Consider the following 22,899-nt stretch of genomic DNA (forward strand, 5'->3'; position numbering starts at 1 on the left):
TCTGTTTCCAAGTTTTTCGGACTACATCAATCATGCCGCGGACTCTGCCACACTCAAGATGGCGACATTCCAGTTCCTCCCCCAGAGTTCGTACGTAAAATGATGCGTCAGTCTCGCGTAAAGTTCTGTTGACAGGAGCGGCAGGAGTTGTCAGCGGAACTGCAGCGGCCAGCATCATCGGAGCCGAATGGAGTAATTGTAGCTATTGTTCCACAGTGTCTGTTATTATTTAGAAACAGTGTTTGCATCGTTGAAACAACGACACAATGGCAGACGACCAGTCTTCTCAATCTTGGTCAATCGACAGGGATGACTACGAACTCAATGAGGTGATAGGTGAGTAGCTTAGCTTGCTAATGTTAACGCCGTACCCTCCCTTGTCTTTACAGCGGCGTCTGCTACCAACTGCTACTATCCAGCTAGCATTGCATGTCTTGTAGCCAAGAGCTGTAAGTGGCCTTACAAGAGAATCGGCCAAACCAATTAACTGTTTCTGCTCGTTGGCGAGATAAAGTGAGATAGTTTCTTAGCATATCAGCACGAAGCTAAACGGCTAGCTATCGCAAATTGAAGCCTCGTCAGTTATTGGAGTAGGTAGTGGTTTTGCTGAAGGTATGATACGGCTGAGCCATTCATGATGCACACTAGTTCAGGTAACATGACTAATGATTTTTAACAAAAGAGATGATCCGATGTGGCATCTAACTGCAGTTTCCTATAATTTACTTAAGGTGGATTAATGTTACATACTTCATTAAGTGCTGTGTCATATTACAAATGACCAGAGTCCCCAGTCTTTAAAAACTAGTTTCTTTTAAAATTTGTACAAACATTTAGTTGAACTGTGACTACTGTCCTCAGAAGTCAAAGGTTTTTCTTTTACTAAACTCTGATGGATTCACCTTTAATGTCGTCCTCAGGGAGTGGAGCCACTGCAGTTGTCCAGGCAGCATACTGCAAGCCGAGAAAGGAGAAGGTGGCCATTAAACGCATCAACCTGGAAAAGTGTCAGACTAGCATGGATGAGCTCCTGGTAAGAAACCACAGCAATATGTGGGCCTGTATCTGCAAGCCATGTGTATGAATATGCAGTGGTGCCTGCAGCTGTAATCCTGTACCTACATTTTTTAAAAGAGATTTTGCTCAAGTTTTATGCCATTGCTTCTGGCGGTCGTTGTACGATAGAGAAATATACTTTTGCATTTATGGCTGAGGTGCTATCTGATATGATATAGTATCGCACACCCCTAGAGCGGATCACATCATTTCTACTGCTTTACGTGAGCCCTGCAACTTGGAGTGAGTAACAGCAGCCACACACTCACTTTACCTGCTGTAACATCGGGATGTGCAGGGTATTTTGTATTTATCACTCATGAGCTGCACTGGAGTGTTATTTTGTGGACTGAAAAAATGTAGAAATAAAAACAACTGGACTTGGTTTTAGGTCAAAAACGTTTCACCTCTCATCCAAGAGGCTTCATCAGTTCTGCCCAACCGGCGTTGAGACATACTGTAGATATTTATCCCCATCTCCTTTGATGGCCAACAATGTCCCCTAATGACTGAGTCGTTATAACCCAGTATCAGTGGCGTCATTACCTGTCTTTGTCGGGCAGAACTGATGAAGCCTCTTGGATGAGAGGTGAAACGTTTTTGACTTAAAACCAAGTCCAGTTGTTTGTTTTTTTCCTATGTTTTTTCAGCTTACTATGACCTGGATGACTGAGAATCTGCATGGACATAATTTGTGGACTGATTATTGTGCATGGGTTTAAGTGTCAGATCAATGAATCTCAGTGACCAGCTGAAGCACACCTTCTGAGAGCCACGTTGGTCATTGTGTGGAGAGTTGGTATGGGAGGGTGTTAATGAGAGAGAGCCATCTGAACTGAATGAGCTATGGAGGTGCTGCTCAAAGACCGTGTGTGTGCTGCACTCCAAGCTGTTGCGAGGCTCACCTTATTACCAGAAAATACAATATGTTATAATGACAAAATAGTCTACAGTATATCATAATAACATGAAATTATCTTGTTAAAACCAGCAAAGTATCTTCTTATAACGAGCAAAGTTTTAAGTTAAAACAAGATTTGTTTGGCAAACTGTAGGCAGTTCTTGTGTGTACTATGATATATAATTCTGCAGGCGCCACTGTGAATATGTGTGGGTCTGTTTGGTGGAAGGGTTGTGGGTTGGCGGGGTCAAGAACAGATCAAAAACATGATACCACAACCACCATTGGGTACTAGACCTGGGTCGATCAATAAGACGCAACATTAATAGAAAAGAAATGTGAATAAATAAGTTCCTGTTCATTTGCTACAATGCTTTTCCTAATGTGCGCTGAAAAAGGATTGTTCTCTTACACTTATCATTCCTGATAAGAGACACAACTGCAAACAGTTGGGTAAGATTGAAGTCAAGTCTGTTTCCTACACACACAACACAGCTCATTACAAACAGGTTGTCAGCTGGAAGCTGCCAATCTCCTGCCACAACAACAGTAAACAATTGGTTCTGCAGTAAACAGTGGTTAAATAATAATAATGGCTATATTAAATAACACGACTTTCCTTTTTAAAACCTGATTGTGACTGTTTTAGAGAGCCTCTAACTATGATGTAAACACAAGCGCACAAGGCGTCTTAAGGCCTTGCGTGACATTTTTACACTGTAGACTAGACATGCAGGATTTTGTTCAGTTGATCAGTGTTTTAGCAATACCCCATGCAGTTGGCTGACAAACTAAATGTTATCATACCCTGTATGGGTGGACAAGATGGATAAGGTATCTCTAACTTTATATCACAGTAGAGTGATATGTATAGTATATAACATGATTGTCTTTTTTTCTTGAAATTCCGTGTCAGTTTTTTGTTTAATCAGTGTGATTAATTCAAGGTTCTTTATTGATCCAAAAAGCCTGTAAGTTGAATATTTCTATAAAGCAGTCCTCCTCAGTGATCATTTATTTCACAGTATAGCTAGAAATATTAAATCCATTGTAACCCCTGACTGCAAATGTGGCTTGTTTCAGGACCTTAGTGATGCACTTGAAAGTAGTTTTGAGCACCTTATCTGGTTTGTTTAACTGTGCATGAGAATGAAGTTGACATGACATGTTAAAGTGGTACATCACAATGATGTCTTGGTTCCTCATCAGTTATTTCCTCCAGTGTATGCTATCTGATTTGAGTATGTGATGACATAGCTCTGTCATCGAGGACTTCTAGGTAAAAATGTCTTGGATTGTTGCCTCAGTGATTATTCCTTTGCCTGAACTCAGACACTGTGTACTCCTGATTCAGGATTAGGCCATTTACAGTGGTAGCAGGAATTCTGTTGTGTCATTCAAACCACACCAGGAGTAAGATTTTATCCAATAAAACTCAAGTCAAAATATCAAATTCTGTTTAAAATACAATGTGACCGAGCTTGCCAGCTTGTCACTCATAGTGTAACTTAAATCAATAGGGCTGCCCCGTAGTTGAGCGGTTGCGGTGCAGCGCATCATGCACCCAACTCTGTGCACAGCGTCACCAGGTCAAGTCTGACCTCCAACATTTGTCTCCTCTGTTTCTTGTCTGCCTCTCTGAGATTCACTATTAAAAATACTAATGGCAAAAATAGCTTAAAATTACTTTAATTAATTTAAAATTTGTGCTTTGCTGTGTGTCCCACCATCTCTGCTTCTCCCTTGACCCTGTATCCCTCATCTTCCTTCTCTATGCAGAAAGAGATCCAGGCTATGAGCCAGTGCCACCATCCTAACATTGTGTCTTATTACACGTCCTTTGTGGTGAAGGATGAACTGTGGCTTGTGATGAAGCTGCTCGGTGGTGGTAAGTCCTGGAATGTCAGAAGCTTTGCTTTTGAATTGAATAGCTTTCATCTAACTCTTATCTTTCAGTTATACCTGCCTTTTTTTCCAATAAGCTAGGATTTGAACTTGGCATGAATGTTTGGTTTGAGTCACCAGAGAACCAGTTTACATACTATGCTGCATGTAGACAACTGGTATATTTTCTGTGTATTTCTGTACTAATTGGTTATTTCTATGCATTGGTAGCTTATATAGTATACAGTAAATCGATTATAAATATGTCCTGCTCAGTCATTTCTGATGCCTCATTGGTTCTTTTTTGTCAGTAGCAGCAGAGAACCTGCAGTAATGGTTGACTCTGCCACTAGCAATGAAAACTACTATATGTAGAGGTTATTACAGAACATAATAATAATAATGAATATTGATGGAAAAATGCTGACCATAAATAATATTGAAGGGTTTGATGTCATTAATATTTTAAGGACTATGACTTTAAATATTTTTTGGTTGAAATATGCGTTCCTTGGTTAAAAGTGAGTATAAAGCCACGTTTCTCTAACTTACAACATTTCCTCAATGTAGCTTTCAGAAACCATTTAAAATTTGTTAGCATGATATTTGACAATATTCTGGGATAATTTACAGCAGTGTGAACATTTTCCCACTACATAAAGCATATTTCCTACTGCTATTATTTAAAGCTATTGATGTTTCTGATCAATATTTGACTTTATTTTTGACTTTACATGACATACGTGATGTAGAATTTTGCATGACTTGACTTGCTTTATTTATAGTAGGGAACAGACTTGACTTGCTTGATTCTCACCACAGTAACTTGAGACTTGCTTGTGTCTGCTTCTAAGACAGGATCAACTTTCACATTCACAGCTCACTAACAGTGAACGAATCCACCCATAAACAAGCAACAGACAACAAAATAGAAGTGCTACTTTAGTATAAATATTTCATTCATGTGTCATTTATAGGGTTGTGCTGAAATCTCATGCCATGAGGTCTCGCAATATTAAATGTGTTCTTGATGAGGCAAAAGCTGTCTTGTGACATCAGTACATAAAAGAACCAGTCCAGTATGAGAGTGTGTGACGTGCATTCAGACTGATCTAGTAAAAACTTCCTGCTGTGTTTTTAATACATGGCGCTGCATTTGTCGGCGTGTACGATACGGCCACGTTGTGACAAGTCGGCCAAGTGGCTACGTTAGCGGTAGCTACTCTACCTTAGCACCAATTCTGCCACGTGTGTGTGTGTGTGTGTGTATTGATTGATTGATTGATTTAAAAAAAAAAACAAAAAAAACAACACAGTTTAACAACCCACATTAACAAAAATGCATGGCGTGTCGTTATGGCGCGTTAATTTTGGCCCATATTTGGCAGTGAATAGCAGTGAATGCTCATGTTAATAAGATAAACAAAATAGTCTTCTTTCCGTGGGCGTCCACATCCCGATCCTCCCCCATACATGATTGATCAGCGCAGCACCTTTGCCAGATGATGTCACTTTGCAGTGAGGGTGAAGATGGCATAGACACACAGGTTCAGTTAGAAGTTAGAAGCTCTTGCACAGTTCATGCACAGTTATAATGTCTGAAGAGATGTGTGAAATCATACAGGAGAGTGGCAAAACCTTTTACACTGCTTTCATATTGTCGTCTTTCACTGCATGTGATAATTCATACTCAGCAAATAGAACTGAAGTGACATTTATTACAGGATGATTAGTTAAAACATTTCAAAATGTACCTGCAGTGTCTGGCATTTTGTGACTTTGTCAAATAAGACAATTTTTCTAGTCATATATTTCATCACTGAGCGTTTCTTAAGAATAGTGTTAAAATATTGTCCTGTTCTCGTGAACCCAATATCGTGTATTGTCTCATGAGCTAAGGGTATCGTCACACCCCTAGTCATTTGTATGTACAAGTTTGTAGGTTTAGGGGGTGTGATGCTGCAGTGGTTGCAGTCTGTAGAATTATCTGTTTTGTGATGTTACAAAATAAGTCAGTGCTACTCACCGTGGCTTAAGATATTTGCCAAACTGGAGATTGCTTCCATGTGCTGTCAGCATGTCTTGTGACATGCCTCTGTCTCTTTCTCTCAGGCTCAGTGTTGGACATTATCAAACATATCATCTCTCGTGGAGAGCACAAGACTGGAGTATTGGATGAGGCCAGCATTGCCACTATCTTGAAAGATGTATTGGAGGGGCTGGAGTACCTTCACAAAAATGGGCAAATTCATCGGTGAGTTATGATGATATGTCACCAGGCTGCAGGGCAGTGCTTTGTTATGACTGTACACTGTGTCAGTGCACTCTGAATCCAGGCAGTCACCATGTCCCACCATACACTCGAGTCCTGGCTTACTCCACTACAGAGCCTTTTATGTCTTGCATATAGGCATGCAGTGTGAACTAGACCTCACTTCTTCAATATTTAATACAATGAAAATGCATAATTGATGAGGTTTGTTTTACATAAAGACCTCTCTTTATCCTCTGTGCCTTGTTTAATAGCAAGTGTAGCAGTTTCAAATGAACAGCCTCTCTATTCAGACTCACTTAAAATAATCTATTTTGGAATATGTATCACTATGTTTCAAAATAAAATGAAATGTATCTGATGTTACAGATTTTGTGTGTGGACAGTATTTCAAGAGACAAAGAGAGAAGCTCACTCCTCTAATCGGGAGAGGTGGGGGAGGGAGGGAGGGAGGCTGGACTCAGCTTAATACACTTTGTGCAGAGTTTGCACTGAATGATGCAAACAGAAGTCAGGTGCATCTTTAACATGTTTGTGTCCAGGAGCTGCAGGTCATTGTTCATTTGTAGAGTCAGTGTGCACAACCTAGCCCCTCCTCTGTTGGTGCAGTCATTGATTTGTGACATCGTTTTTTAATCTGTGCATCTTGCTGTAATCCTCCTCTTCATACACAGAGATCTAAAGGCTGGGAATATTCTTCTTGGGGAAGATGGCTCAGTGCAAATTGCTGGTAGAGTCTTTTCTCTTTCTACTTTGGTTTTAAACCCTTAAATGAGATGTAGTCATACTCTGAAGAATGTTTCTGACACCGAATGAACAAAGGAAGCTCAGATGTCATAACAAAAATACTTGTAAACTGTGCATTTATCTTTTTTTTTTTTTCCTTGTTTTATACACACAATTATGCACATACACCCCCTAGACTTTGGCGTCAGTGCCTTTCTAGCAACAGGAGGAGACATGACTAGGAACAAAGTTCGGAAGACGTTTGTGGGGACGCCGTGCTGGATGGCCCCAGAGGTCATGGAGCAGGTTGGAGTCTTGTTTCTTTTTCTCTGTGCTTCCCCATAACCCAGCTAGAAAAGGTTCACATGGTTTTGGTTTTAATCTGCAGGTCCGTGGCTACGACTTCAAAGCTGACATCTGGAGTTTTGGGATAACAGCCATTGAACTGGCTACTGGGGCTGCACCATATCACAAATACCCACCCATGAAGGTAACTTACAGTATTTTATGTACTTACATTGTCTTCAAGAATACATGCCAAACATAATTGTCCTGTCAACAGCTGTTTTTTTTTTTTTTTTTTTTCAAAAGGCCTGTCAAACAAAGAGGCTGAGACAACGTTAGAGTTCTGTATTCTGCTACAGTCACTCGTGCATATTATGGACATGCTGATGTATAAAGAAACATTTGGGATTTATTTATTTATATCCAGACAGCCTCCTCAGGTTGACCTGGTAAAGGTAGTCTCGTGTTTTGTTTAGTTGTTGTATTTCTTGTACTTGACAGATAATGTTATACTTGTTTACTGACTAAAGCTGGTATTTGCATGTCTGTAGGTGCTGATGCTGACTTTGCAGAATGACCCTCCCTGTCTGGAGACGGGCATCACAGATAAAGAAATGGTGAAGAAGTACGGCAAGTCCTTCAGGAAGATGATCTCTCTGTGTTTACAGAAAGATCCTGAAAAACGGTCAGTTGGTCCCAAGACCTTGTTTTTTTTTTGTCTAATGATTAAATTGTGTTAGTTTTGCTTTTGTTTTTCATTAGATTCCTCAGTTGTGAAATGAGGAGCATTATGTCTTTTTCCCATTTAGGCCAACTGCTGCTGAGTTGCTGAAGCACAAATTCTTCACAAAAGCCAAGGTGAGCCATGTATCACCTTTATATAAATAAAATATTTTTGCATGTTTCGGAGCCAATATTTGTATTTCTTGAACAAAATCTTTCTCTTTTTGTCACAGAACAACGAATACTTGCAGGAGAGGCTTCTCCAGAAAGGCCCAACAATAACGGACCGATCAAAAAAGGTTTGTCATCCATTACAAATATACTGACTACTCAGTAGCTAAAGATTTGATGCATATCAGAATTACTGTATCACACTGCAGTGGTGTGCTGTCTTGTTCAGGGTGTGTCCTATTTTCTCGACTTTGTGCACGCTCCGACATGCCTGTGAAAAGGAATAAAGAAATCATGGATGGCTCAGTATGAAGTATTGCTTTTTTTGGCATTGTGTAGGTGCGCCGTGTGCCCGGCTCAAGTGGCCGTCTCCACAAGACGGAGGACGGCGGTTGGGAGTGGAGCGATGATGAACTGGATGAGGAGAGTGAGGAGGGCAAAGCTGCTGTGGCAGGTCTGCGGGTGAGACTGCATGTCTGCTTCTTCCAAGAGTCAAACCATAATATTAAGAGTCAGCAGGTGGTGCTAATAGTCAAGTTTGAGATTGTATTTGTTGAGGCCTCTTGACTCAGCGCCATTATTGTTTATGTTTACTCAAGTAAATCAACTAAGAAGCACAAAATTCTCAAACATCATTCAACTAAGAGATAACTTGCATTTTTTTGTAGGTTGCTTCAGTCTCGTGGAAGCTAATGGACACCGTTTATATTGAAGAATTAAAAAAAATTCACATGCTGTTGTGCTCTTATAGTTATTTACTTATAATGATGAAAACCTGTTGCAGTATTTCAGTAAAACGGCATATCAAATTATTTTTCACTGTGTTTTCACACTCGGTTTATGTCTCCTGACTGTCGGTTAATCTTAACTGATGTCAGTGTTCACTGTCACCTACCTTGTGTCAAATTCCTTCAATCCTACAGTAGTCAATACACTGGGGAGATAAAATAAGAATTGCATGTTTTTAATCCTGATGATTTATCATGTCCATTCTGCAGTCACCCAGAGTGAAGGACGGGTCCCAGAATATGGAGGTGAGTCCATGTGTAGTGGACATGACCTGAAAATCTAGATTTATTGCCTTGATACAGAGATCTGCATGACTGTTTTATGAGTATCCTCTTTTTTGTGTGTATGTGATTGTTTTTCAGTTGCTTTCAAAGTGATTGATTTATCTGCAAATTTGTTTGTCTTAGCATTTCCCACCAGCAGATGGCTCTGCAGGACATTTGCAACCACCTGGTGCCACAAATCAGAGCCCTGCGAATATGGGCCATGCAGGAGAGGATGCTCCACCACAGGCTCCCACTCAAACGAGCCCTTCACATGGACCCACTGCTCAGGTAAAAAATTAATATGGAGAGTGCTAGTTAGCCCAGGCAAATGCCAGTTAGTGACGTTCGATTCTTATGGTTACCTAGGATATGTATTGGTGACTAGACAACAAGAATTGAACCTTTCAAGTTTTTCTGTGTCCAGCAGAGCGAGTTCGAACAGCTGTGTGCTGCCGTATCACGTCAAAGAAGAGCATTTTTTTTAATCCTGTGACTGGTATCAGCTTTATTTATGTGATCCTTTACAACATCATAGAATGGTTTATTGTCTGATATTGTTAGTTTTTATTTGTGTATATGTTTTTTCAAATGAATAAACTGCAGGTCACCAACACATTTATAGCCTATGTTGTGCAATAGTAGCTTATTATATGTAACTTTTATAGTATAACATATGTAATGTTATGGTAATCCCTACTTAACAGTCGCCACAGGCTGACAAGCTAAGGCTAACAGCTAACAAAACTGGATCTACTCTACTGCGAAAGGGATAAGCCCCTGTCCCATGCACAGCTGTTGCAGTATCCAACACATATAGGCAGTGTAGAGGGAGGGCAAAATTAATGGGAGGACGAGTTTAGTACTGCTAGCATCAGCAGAACAAGTTTGAACAAGAGCTCATACTCATTCCCACCCACTCTGTATGAGTTTTGAGGCCAGCCACAGCAGAGCGAGTTCGAACAGCTTTGAATGAGTTGTACTGATACTGATGTACTGAATGGTGTTAGAAGCAGTACATACAGCTATGCGCGTCTCCTGCTGCACTGCTGAAAGCTAAACTTTGCCACACAGTACTCAGGTGTGTTTTTTTACGCTATATATGGTCGAGATGCTTCAATTTATTTAGCTGGTAGTTAGGTTGGCATCATGTAAAAGGTGAATTTGAAAACCCTCGCCAGTGTCAGACTTTTGCACGCAACATACAGTATGTCTATTTCCTGGTTTCAGTAGTGTAAACTAGATTCGTATTGAACCTGCTGAATATACTACTGTGTGTGTGTGTGTGTGTGTGTGTACATACACACACACACAGTATATGCACTGCTTCATTCAGTTTGGAACAGCACAAGTGTCAATGTGTTCTTGATAGAGTTTAGTGCAGGAGAACAAAACAGAGCTGTACCTCCTGCTTAGCATTGAAATGGCTTAAGTTATACCCACTAACTATCCAGAATAGCCTGCAACTTGTGGCAGGATGTGAAACATCCAGGGTTCAAAATTAACCATGGCCCAATGACCTGTGGCTGCAAAAAAGAGACGGAACCAAGAGACAGAATATATGCATGTTTACTTGAATTTAATGTCTTTTCATTTATTGAATTTTATTTACTGCGTTTTCTGCATTGTTTTTACATACATTTACATTTGGGACACCAAAAATGTACTTTGGCCACTAAATTTAGGGGCTTGGTGGCCCATGAGGCCAGTGCTTTAAAAATATTAGCATCTATCCCTGACATCCATGTTTGTCTTTGAGCATGTCTCATTAGAAATTAAAAAAAATCATCCACTTGTAAATAGCACTGCAAAAGCTCAACAGTGCACCTTCAGCTTCAGCTTTCTGAAACATCCACATACCCCGCTGTGTCAAATAAGCATTTATTAGTACACCATGATTCACAGCTGCACTTTCAAAAGGCCTTGCAGCACCTTCATTGTGAACATGCAGGTGTTAAATGAGTGTCACAGTTCTAGCCCCTCAGTGAGATAAACAGAACCATCCATTCAAAGACATTGACAGACAGAATAGGAAGAACCTTTTCTACCCTTCTCTCTTGGTGAGAATAGCTGTGCCATAGGCATCATGAACGGGCAAGCAAAATTTAAAAGCTACATTAGAGTCATGGTGACAACACACATGGATCTATAGCCCTGTATCCTACTTGAGAATAGAAATTTCATCAAAGGAGCAAATACATCAACTCTGGTCACCACTGACAAAAACCTGCCAGAGAGAAGGAAGGAAGAGATGCGCATTTTTATCTATTTTAAGCAGAAGTGTGCAGCACAGTAACTCGTTTTCTGTCGCCACTGTAGGATCCAGCTGCAGCCAGTTCCAGTGTGCCCATCAGCCTTGTTCTGAGACTGAGAAATCACAAGAAGGAACTCAATGACATCCGATTTGAGTTCATGCCTGGTAGAGGTAGGAATGCTCACCTAGCTTTTTTTCTTTACATGTACTATTGCACACCAATCTCATGTCTCACTCTGTTTTTCCTGTCTGTGTCCCCTCAGACTCTGCTGACGGAGTTTCTCAGGAGTTGGTCTCAGCAGGTCTGGTTGATGGGAGAGACTTAGTCATTGGTAGGTACTGTAAAAGCAGTAGCATAGTGTGTGATGCATGTGTGCAGCAGCACAGCTTGGTTGATAGTCTTTTTTTTATTACTTAGTTATTATTATACAACCTCAGTGTTGTCTCGTGTGTTTCAGTGACAGATTACGTATCGTAGGCAGGTTCAGCCTTCTGCAAGCTAACCTTTTAGGTGATACTGACATCAGTATCAGAGAGTCAAGTAAGTGTGCATTAAAATAGAAGGTAGCCCCAGCCCCTGTTAGTTTGTCATCTTCCTTTTCCTCATTTTGGTCTGCCAAGCAACAGTTTGCTCAGTACCTCCCCCTGTGTTCAAGGGAAATACCCACTTCAATGGTGGCACTGTCTGATGCATGGCTCAATAAGGTCCAACAACACTATTTAGCAAACTGCTGCCCAAAAAGAAGAGAAAAAGACAATAAAATCCACTAGGATAAGACACACAAAGGTTAAATTTGCACTTTATTAGAAGTGTTCTAAAACATGGTCTGGTGTTACAAGAGAAAAGACTAAGTCGTGATGACTTGGCAAGTTTTGCTTGTGTGTCTCCAGTTTATTTACCCATCTCTATTAAAGTTTAATGCATAGCCATTTATCGTATGTTTTTGTGACACGCGTCCAATCAAATGGGACTAGGAAGCTGCAAAACTGCATTGAGAAAACATTTCTGCGTGATTTCATATGAAAATCTTTACCTGAAGTGTGTTTATATGATACTGACACAGGCAGAACAATTTATAAATGCCTTGTTTTTTCTAACATCAGTCCTATCAAGAATATTGTATAGATTTTGGGTTCTTTTAAAGGTGAATAGTGGTAGAACTAGTATTTGTTTACCACTGATTTGATTACATTTTTTGAGCTAGCTTTAGTGTAAGTAAGCACATACATTTTGAAGTAAATATACAAAATAAAATGTTTGCTTTTTTTTGTGCAAACCCTCAGTTTTGTTTTTGAGTGAGCACGATGCTCTTTACCTAGTACTGTAAATGTGCTGCACCATGCAACACTGCTTGTACACCATAAACACAGATGGTTGATGATTTTAGTGTGTGCATGTAGTTTGTGAAGCTGTTATTTCCTCTTTTCACCACTGGTTGTGAGGGAAAAGTTTTACATCAGTTGGTCATCTCACTTCATTTCATCTTCTGTCTAGTTGCTGCCAATTTGCAGAAGATTGTTGATGATCCCCATAGTAACAAAAACTTGACCTTTAAATTGGTGAGTACATTGACGCATACATTTATGAAGTAATACAATGGCTTCTGTCTACTCGCGTAAGATATCTATTTCATGTTTTACTGTAGTCAGTAATTTGATTGGAGATTTTAAAAGCAGTGTTTATGTTGCTTTCCCTCTGTTAGGCATCTGGTGTGGAGGAGTCTGAAATTCCTGATGATGTTAAGCTCATTGGATTCGCGCAGCTCAGCATCAGTTAAGTAGAGCCAGCAACAAAGGACGGAAACTAATGGTATTGCACAGCTGCATTATAGTCAATTCCAAGAAACCACTACTGCCAAAAAGTGGAGGACGAGGACAAGTAGGAGGAGAAAGCTGATCATGATGAGACGTGAAGCTGGCAGGAGTGTTACACTAAAGCAGGATGCATGAGGACCACGTTGAGAAGAGGCTCAATTCATCACAGGAATCACACTTGAAACGTTTACAGTGCGCTTATATAGTAAATGGAAGAGATGCAATCAACTATATCAACTCCTAATTTCTTTTTTTTTTTAATCTTCCTCTTCATACATAAGCACAATCCATACCATCTCCTGCCAGTACTGAAAAAGATTGCCTTTTTTTTTTTTTTTTATCAACTGTGCCATCAGTGTCGTGCCACCTTTATATGGCACTTTATACTACACTGAAATTGAAAAATGCAAATTCAGTTTTAGTTTATGAAACTACAGATTTTGCCAGTGCGAGTGGGGAAAAAAAATCAAGTCTGTGATTATTTGGTATGTTTTATTTACGTCTATCTGAGAAATCTAAGCAAATCCCATAAAACTGATATAGATACCTCATAAACACACTGTAGCATAGTTTTAGTTTGAATAATTCTCTGAATTCTGGTGGATTTTTGCTTAAATATTATCATATTGCTGTATAAGGCAGCACAAGGCAGTGTGATGAGTTCTCTCCTCCATGGTATCAGTGTGGGGTGGTATTGTCAAAACATAAGCAGAACGTTTCGAGTCTGACTGCACTCATGAAATCTTTTAAAAAATTCACATCTCAGCTGTAGCTGCTCTGTCCCGCAACTGCAGTTATCATACAAAACTATAAGATGGCATTTTCCCAAGGTATTAAAGACACAATTGTTTTCAGATTGAGACCTATTTAATATTCTTGTACTATGCAATAGTAATTTTCCTTTGATCGCATGTGAACAGCTGTTGCTAATAATAATATCTGGGTTGAATAAAAGCCACTAGTGTTTGTAAATCGCTAGGAGTTCATGAGGAGTCAACCAGCAAAACAGGCAACTTTAAGAACCTGCAGTGAGAATTTTCTTTCATTTTCATAAATGTGTCAACAAGGTTAAAAACTTAAAACACCAACAGACAGACACGGGTAGTTACTGTTTCTATGTTGCCTTGTTAAGAGGCCATGTAGCCTGTTTATTTACTGATCAAACAGCTGGGAAGAATCCTTGATGCTGGTGATGATGGTTGAGCCTGAGGCAGCTTTTGTTACAGGCTGACTGTTAATGAACTTATGTGGTTGTGTGCATGCCTAAGAACTGAATGTTCTGTCAAAGGGTAATAAAACTTTAAAGGGTGGATCATCCAAATTCCAAGAATAGAGTTTGTCAACTCTCAGTGGCATTGAGCCATGTAGACAGTTGGATGTTGCTTGTCTTGATCTGAGGTTTCTGCTTCCACCCAAGTGCAATCAAAGTAAATGGAATTTAAGTTTATAGCCATGTTGGCGTCATAGCTCGGGATAGAAACAATGGTTTATCTGTTCAAAACTGTGGTCCCCTCTGATACAACTCCAAACCCATTGGATGGATTGTAATGAAATTTGCTATGTTTATTCAAGATCACTAAAGGATGGGTAGAGCAGTCATGTCCCGCAGTCCACATGCCGAAGTGTCCTTGGCAAGACACTGAACCCCCAAGTTGTCCCCGATGGTTAGAGCCTTTGGTGTGAGTTGGCGCCGCAGATGGCTGCCTCAGTTCTGTACCAGAAACAAATTCCTTGTGTGTGTCACATACTTGGCCAAATAAAGTGTTTATTATTATCTTGCTCAACCATTATGTCAAGATTTTAGCTTGATACTTGGACCAAAAGCCTGCATAACAAATGAAATTCTCCTCAGCTGAACTGTCTGTTTAGTGCAAATTTGCAAATGGTAGCATGCAATCAAGCTAAACTAAGTTCGTGAATATCTGTGTGAGCATGTTTGCATGCTGAGGTTAGCATTTAGCTCAAAGTGCTGCTGTGCTATAGCATGACCGCTAGCATAGCTGTAGACTCTAGTTTTTTTTTGTTGGTGGTCACATAATTCAAAATGACATTTGAAATAGTCCATTAATCTGGTCATGGATCCCGCTGTCCACAGTTTTCACTGCAACTGTGGAATTATTGAAAAAAAATGTTTAGAAAAAAGTTCTAGAAGGCTTTATGAATGGTGATCCCCTGACTTTACCTCTAGCAACCTCGAGGCTGCTTTTTATATCTTTGTGAAATTTTTGAACTACTACTTGATGGATTAACAAGAAATTTGGAGCAGTCACTCATGTCCTGTCAGGTTGAATTCTGATAATTCTGAGAATGCCTTGCGTTATTTATTTAGTGACAAGAATTAAATTTAAGTTCCTACAAAACTAATAACATACTCAGCAGCTTCAACTGTACTTTTTTCAGTGATTAGACTGGATTAGCAAATGTTAGCATGTTAGCATTCCGATTATGAACATAGCCATAGACTTATGTTTTAGTGCCACAAACAAAATTCCATTCACTTTGTTTGCATTGAACGACAGCAGGAACCTTAAGACAAATCTGTCAAAGACTCACCAAACAGACCAAATCTGTCTGCATGGCTGGACAACAATAGAAGTAACTTGTTCATATTTTGGGCAAAGTAAGCTTTTAAACATCACCAGAAGCCAGTTAGTTTTTTTGTTACTTGGGAAGATTTGACAGTACTGTAATGTCTTTTGAGATTTGAACATTCACCAACAAATCGGTGTCACCACTCCCAGTGCATTTTTTGTGTACCATTGTAAATGGTGTATGTAAAGATGGCAACTCCATGCACTGTCACAGAATGTTCATGAGGTTTGTAGGTTATGATAAAGCTTCATCGACCATTTTAAATGTACAGATCACATAAAAGGAACATTTTACTTGTAAATAATTCATCATGTTCTGTACTTGGTTTGGTTTGTAGTGTTTTACACTGTTGGCCTTTTCCAGAGCATCATTAATCATTCACAATTTATTTGTTCAGTTGGCACACCAGCTCACTGATACAGTTTAAGTATATTTTTGGATTTACTTGGGGCTTCTATTCACACACTCTGCTTTGATGTCATGATATGCAGTTTTTCTCAATGAAACCTGTTCAATGCTCAAAGATGTCATTTCAACAGACAGATGGCACATGTTACACTCTTCTCCTTCCCTGTGTGTTCAGTATGCTTGATTTTTGGTGGTAAAATGATCAAAGACTTTGAGCTGAAAGTAATAGAGATTTTCTTAATTTCTCTCCCTTTTATTGTTTGCTCATCAGAAAAGCCATCATTCTTCCACTATGTGGTGGCATTGAATGATTTGTAATCGGATGATTGGCAAGTACGTTTTTCTTTCTCTTTTTTTTCTAGTTCCTTACATATATTTTTGAATGTGCTTAATCATAAAATGTGTATGTCCACAAAAGCATAATTTGAAGTGGAATATTTGTGATAACATACAGAAGAGATTCCTTAACAAATTATACACATTACATTGTTGGAAGATGTCATCACATGCAAGGTGATTTTTAAGTAGCTGAATAAAGTCAATGAGTGGAAACAGTATTTGTATAAAATGTCATTAATATAACATTTGGCCTTGAGATGTGTGCTCACCACACTTAGTCACTGTCTAAGATCAGGTAGTAAAACATTTATTTTGAACTGAAGATTAATAACCAGGTACCAGAGTTCGTGCTTCTGCTGATCATTGTCTGCTGTGGGAAAATGGCTGATTTTGGAGAGATTCTGAGGGCAATCGGAGACTTTGGTTTCTTCCAGAAGGTTATCATTCTCGGGTTAGGCTTCCCAAATATCTTAATACCACTTTGCTTTTGTAGTTGTGTTTTTCTTCAGTCAGATCCAGAGCGCCACTGCAACACAGACTGGATCCTCAGGGCTGACCCTAATCTGACCGCAGATGAGCAGCTGAACCTGACTGTGCCCCGGGAGGAGGATGGGACCTTCAGCAGGTGTCGGATGTTTGTGCCTGTGGACTGGGACATCGGTGCCATCAGGGAGTATGGACTCAATGAGAGCACAGGGTGCCAGAATGGATGGGTGTACTACAACACACTGTATGAAGCCACCATAGTCACTGATGTAAGTTAAGTATGATGTTTTATTGTAATTTCTTTGGTATCATCTGCCCTGACTGTCCTAATTTTATGTTTTGCAGTTTGATCTTGTGTGTGACAAATCAAACATGGTTGAAGTTGTGCAGACAGTGTTCCTGGCTGGTTTACTTTTTGGTTCATTTGTCTTTGGACCTATAGCTGAATCGTAAGTGATAGAAAAAGGTATACAGTATGTGCAAAATGTTGGGAAACAAACATTTAAATATTCATTTGACCCACTATCTAAACCTTAGGTATGGCCGCAGGAGGACCACCCAGATGCCAGTTGTCATTCTGATAATACTCATCGTTGTTGTTGCTGTGTCTCCAAATTTCCACATTTATTTGGTATCACAGTTCATAGTTGGATTTGCAGGTGGAGGGTATAGAACTGCCTCCACTGTGTTAGGTATGATTTATGGGCAATATCACACACATGGGATTGTTTGGTTCTTTTCTCTTTTTTTTTTTGCATTGATCTTGGTCTTTAATTTCTGTTTGTAGCTACTGACTGGATTGGGATCACAAAAAGGTCCTCTGCCTCCTGTGCATGCCAGGTGTTTACAGCTATTGGAGGGTGTGCCTCAGCTGGTCTGATCTATGTTATTCGTTACTGGAGAATAGCACAGTATGTCATGGCAGGAGTACAGGCCTTTGTGTTCTTGTACATATGGTATGTGTTGTATATACTTGTTTATTTTTATTCTTTACACTGTGCTGTAATTGGACATTACACTCCCTGGACATACCTACCTGGCCAAATCCAGTTTACCCATGTGTATCTTGGCTTTATAGCTCTTGTGGTACTTCACATAATGATTGTATTTACTGTATATGGATATGAGTATCCTGGTTTTGATAATATTTGGCTTTGCATGGAACACAGCGAAATCTGGTTGTGCATATCCATATATACATGATAAAGACTAGTATCATGTTTACTGATGACTCCTAGCCTAAATTGTCAGCATCCTCAGCTGTCATCTTACTGATATGAATAAGAGGCAATTATTAATTAGGGAAAACATTTGATAACTGTATTTAGGCCCATTTATTTTTTCTCAGTGAGAAAGATATATATATACTAACTGGAGTTGATGTAGCCTGTCGTCTGTTGGAGGCTTTGTAACACCTTTGGACAGGCAAATCCATTGACAACTCCTCCATCCTCTATAGTGGAAAGTGAACGTGACCAAGCATGTCATCCAAAATTTTGAAGAATTTGAATGTTGCTTGTCCCACTTCCTTGTTTTTTAATGTTTGACTGCATAGTAGTTTTTCTTCAGTATTTTCTACTAGCAATCTGATGAACTATGTACTTAGTGATTAAACTGTTCATTCTGCACCAGTGTGAGGTGCCTCAGTCAGTCTAGTAGACCTGTCTGGGTACTCCAAAAATACACAATAAAAGTAGTTCATGTTGTCTGTGCAAGTGTAAGAAACTAAAATAAATAAAAAAAAAACAATTATCTTGAACTACTTATGAAAGTATCTGTATTTAACACACTTGTACTTTTGTGTGCATACCTAAAAATGTATGCTAATGAAACTGAGAATTCGCATTGAGGGATATCTAGTACATTTAAAATGGTTGTCTATGAGAAAGCGCATGTCGGTGTTCATAATCAGAGTAATATTTGTCTGATATGATATTTCTCTAAGGAGGCCTACTCCACCTAGTATATGTGGGTTTCTCAAAACCAGGATAAGAGCTTATTCAGGTTTCTAAAATCAGGATATGATGCTTACATGTGGAACTACAAAAACAGGATACTTCAATCATAACCGGGATGCTCATGTCCATGTAAACGCATTCAGTGAGATCTAGCAAAATCAATTTGCTTATACGAGTAGTGTGCTCAGGAAGACTGCTGTGTTTGTAGCTTGGTTTGTTAGAGTCAGACAGTTCAGTTCAATTCAAGTTTATTTGAAGTGTGGTCTCACACCTCAGCATTTCAATACACTTTACATCCACATAAAATACAAAGCTTCAATAAAAAAACAATTATTAGCATAGATTAAAATTAATTTAATTGAAACCAACAAATACATAAAAACAATAAATACACATACAGTATAATGTAGAAATGAACAAATTTAGAATAAAACAAGGGATAACTTCAATAAAACAACAGAATAACAAAATACAGCAATTAATTAAATGCTAGCTAGAAAAAACTGGTATTTAGATTTAAAAGCCTAAACAGAGTTTGCCATTCCAGATGAAGGAAGTACGGTATGGTAAGAAAAAGGCCTAAGACCAGCTGAGCTCTTATTCACACTTGGAACAACCAAAAGTCCTGCATACTGGGAATGTAATGAGTGAGATGGTACATAATGTATAAGTATATCAGAAACTATGACAGCGCAGTACCATGTACGATGTTACTGTATAATGTCATTAAACATGAACAGGAAGCCGGTGTATTGAGGCCAGAATAGGTGTAATATGATCAAACTTTTTCAGTGTAGTCAAGATTCTTGCTGCTGCATTTTGTACCATCTGAAGACCTTTAGTGTGTCAATATGGAAGGCCAGAATACAACATTACAGTAATCTAATCCAGGTGATACAAATGCATGAATTAGTGTTTCTGCATCCCCCATGGAGAGAACAGGTCTGAGTTTAGCAATATTACACAAGTGAAAAAACGGCGACTTTGTAATGACAATGTGATGATCAAAAGAAAAAGTACGATCATCGATCACACATAGCCTTTTTTTATTGTCAGACTCTGAGGAACCACACAGTTATCCATTCTAGATGGTCATACTGATTTCTGAGTCGGGACAGTCCAATCACTAATATTTAAGGTTTATCTGTATTAAGAAACAAAGTTATGTGACATCCAGTTTTTAAGGGTACATAGAAGCAAGCCTCTAAATCAGCAGATTGGAAAGGATTGTCATCCTTCACAGGGACATACAACTGAATATCATCAGCATAACAGTGGTAATTTATTCCAGAACTCCTTACAATCTGTCCAATAGGTGAAATGTAAATTGAAACTCATTACAGTTTGTTAGTCTGACATTTTTATTGCAATTTTTTTAAGGTGGATTCCTGAATCTGCAAGGTGGTTGCTGGGACAGGGCAGACCCAAAGAAGCCAATGAGCTGATATGTAGAGTTGCAGCAATAAATAAAAAAGAAATTCCAGAGAATCTGCTGAACAAGGCAAGAATGAATTTCATCAAATGACAACTGATTACAACCAAAGCATGACTTAACAGTCTAAAGCCATGCTAGTGGTTATGTAAGGCTGCACTCTGAACTAAATGTTGACATCAGCATGTGAACATGCTCACAGCAACAATGCTAGTATGTTGATTTTTAACAGGTACAGTTTATAATCTTATTGCTAATGTGCAGTGGGCATCACAATATGCACAATATCAAAGTGCAGCCAAGAAGCTGCAAAATGTTTCTGGCTAATGTGTCAGAGGAAAGTCTTGTATCTACTTCTGTCCGTCCATGCATAGTGTTTGGTCATAAATCAAAGCACAGAACAAAATGAAATTGTGCCCTGAATCAGCGTTATTACAGTTAAAGATAAAGAAGATCTATATTTAATTTCAAAGTAATTCCTCCAATAATTGTCAAGACATTTCAATGAAAATACAAATGTCAAACTCTAGTATAAGTGAGGGAATCAAGTCAGTAGGATTTATTCTCTGGGAGTAAAAAAACCCCACCATAACACGTGTTTGTATTTATAAGTATTGTCCTCTGTTTTGTAATGATACATTTGCCCTTTAGGTAACTGAGGAACAAGAAGTCCAAAGAGGAGGAATCAAAACAATTTTTACCTCAGCACTCCTTAGGAAATATTTGTTTCTTATATCTTTTGCCTGGTAAGTTAAGCACATTTTGTAATGCATTTTTAACAAATGTAGTTAACTTTATTTTTATTTAATTTATTTATTTTTGGTTGTATTCAGGTTTTCACTAAATCTAGGATACTACTGCCTCATTCTGAATGTGGGTAGGTTTGGTCTTGACATCTTCCTGGTTCAGTTGTTGTTTGGGATCTCTGAGATTCCAGCAAATCTCCTCTCCATCTGGCTTCTGGAGTTGGTGGGGAGAAAATTATCTCTGATATCAACCCTTCTGACAGCAGGCTCTTTTTGCCTTTTGACCCTGGCTTTTCCTCAAGGTGCCTTTCCTGTCCTCCACACTCGTTTTATGTGGATACATCAGTTTCACTGTCAGCAGTTTGATATATTGTACTTACATTTTTATTCCAGACAGTGCTGTTGTTGTTATAGCCCTTGTAACCACAGGAAAGTTATTTTTGAACTGGGCTAGTACAATATGTTTGATCTACATTCAGGAATTGTTTCCCACTTCTGTCAGGTATGCAAAATCAAAGTATACAAACTATACAATTACAGATACTGCGCATATACACAGTATATATTTGAAAATGACCTCCATGTTTTCCTCTTTCAGGCAAACAGCTGTTGGCTTGGGCTCCATACCCTTTAGAGTAGGAGGGATGCTGTCTCCACTGCTCAACATGTTGGCTGTATTACACCAGTCCATACCCATCACAGTCTTCAGTGTCCTTGTACTGCTCAGTGGATCTCTTGTGTTTCTCCTTCCTGAGACCAGCAAAAAAGAACTCCCTGATTCAACCAACAAGGCAGAGGGCAACGTGTAAGCGAGCTGCATGGAGAAGACCAAACTGCAACACTAATTTACTGAGGAATTGTGGCAATACCTGCTTTTGTTGGAGGTCACCCAGGGAAATCTACCTGAACTAACATCGATCCAATGCTGTTGAGTTGTGTATGCAGAGAGTTAGATAAGGACATTTCTACTGCTCATATACTGTATGTCCAGTAAATAGAAAGCTACAAGGGAGAGTTGGTTTAAACTGGAAACAAGGGGAACCAGGTAGTGTATCTCTGTCCAAGGGTTTAAAGTCCTCCTACACACATGCCTCAAGCTCACAAATGAATAGGTTATCTCATTTGGTCAAACTGTACAAGCATCAATGTAAAAGGCGTGATATTGAGACACAAAATGTCCCATAAAGCTACATTTTCATCTACACAAATTGAATAAGATGTAGCATATCAATTACTGATATTTAGAGGTGCCGGTAGGTGGAATTTTCCTACCTTCCTTTAGAGCCAGTCTAGATGTTGCCCTCTGTTTTCAGTCTTTATGCTAAGCTAAGATAACCAACTGCTAGCATTAGCTTTGTATTTACTGTGCAGACACAAGAATGGTCTTGATTTTTTCATCCTTTTGTTGCTCCTAAGAAAGCAACAAAGTAGATTATCCACACTTTTGGCAAGAAAGCAACAAAGTAGATTATCCACAGTGTCTAACAATTTCTTTACTTTTAGCATGCGTGCAGGGCTTATGGTGAATGAGCTGATGTTCAAACTTTTTATTTCCCCTTTCTTCCTTGTTAGAAATTAGCCATGAACTTCTCAGAGTGCAGCCTTTGTGTTGAATTCTGGGTACTTGACTCTAAGCAAACCAATGAAAGCAACCAGTACCATAAAAAAATAGAGATAAAGAACATTGTGTTCACAGTATGTAGACTATGATCTTTATTAATGAGTGGGTTGTTTTTGCCGTTGATAGGTTTGGATACTTAGATCTCCTTGGCTAAATGATGACCACTCTGTCTTTTAAA

General features: G+C 39.1%; 2 protein-coding genes across 2 annotated transcripts; both read left to right on the forward strand.

Annotated features, from left to right (window-relative positions):
* The first annotated feature begins 129 nt into the window (after positions 1-129).
* LOC109962630 (serine/threonine-protein kinase OSR1-like) lies at positions 130-16,694 on the forward strand. Its single transcript, XM_020604520.1, has 17 exons — positions 130-336; positions 921-1,033; positions 3,737-3,845; positions 5,954-6,095; positions 6,788-6,843; positions 7,036-7,145; positions 7,228-7,329; positions 7,676-7,809; positions 7,934-7,982; positions 8,081-8,146; positions 8,358-8,480; positions 9,017-9,052; positions 9,215-9,361; positions 11,390-11,495; positions 11,588-11,656; positions 12,820-12,884; positions 13,028-16,694. Exons 1-17 carry the CDS (start codon positions 267-269, stop codon positions 13,100-13,102), a joined length of 1,572 nt encoding a protein of 523 aa, XP_020460176.1. The 5' UTR covers positions 130-266; the 3' UTR covers positions 13,103-16,694.
* Positions 16,695-16,767: 73 nt separating this feature from the next.
* LOC109962640 (solute carrier family 22 member 13-like) lies at positions 16,768-22,444 on the forward strand. Its single transcript, XM_020604531.1, has 3 exons — positions 16,768-17,233; positions 20,274-20,444; positions 21,162-22,444. The coding sequence occupies exons 1-3, from the start codon at positions 16,859-16,861 to the stop codon at positions 21,552-21,554; spliced, it is 939 nt and encodes a 312-aa protein (XP_020460187.1). The 5' UTR covers positions 16,768-16,858; the 3' UTR covers positions 21,555-22,444.
* The last annotated feature ends 455 nt before the right edge of the window (positions 22,445-22,899 follow it).

This window comes from Monopterus albus, unplaced genomic scaffold (genome assembly GCF_001952655.1).
Source record: "Monopterus albus unplaced genomic scaffold, M_albus_1.0 scaffold66.1, whole genome shotgun sequence".
Classification (NCBI taxonomy): Eukaryota; Metazoa; Chordata; class Actinopteri; order Synbranchiformes; family Synbranchidae; genus Monopterus; species Monopterus albus.

Bases quoted from the DNA above. Each gene is read 5' to 3' on its own strand.
- LOC109962630 (XM_020604520.1), top strand. From the start codon at position 267: ATGGCAGACGACCAGTCTTCTCAATCTTGGTCAATCGACAGGGATGAC. The intron at 7,983-8,080 runs GTGAGCCATGTA...TTTTTGTCACAG, and splicing joins AATTCTTCACAAAAGCCAAG to AACAACGAATACTTGCAGGA. The intron at 9,053-9,214 runs GTGAGTCCATGT...TGTTTGTCTTAG, and splicing joins ACGGGTCCCAGAATATGGAG to CATTTCCCACCAGCAGATGG.
- LOC109962640 (XM_020604531.1), top strand. From the start codon at position 16,859: ATGGCTGATTTTGGAGAGATTCTGAGGGCAATCGGAGACTTTGGTTTC. The intron at 17,234-20,273 runs GTAAGTTAAGTA...ACAGTTTGTTAG, and splicing joins AAGCCACCATAGTCACTGAT to TCTGACATTTTTATTGCAAT. The intron at 20,445-21,161 runs TGACAACTGATT...TATTTTTATTTA, and splicing joins CAAGAATGAATTTCATCAAA to ATTTATTTATTTTTGGTTGT.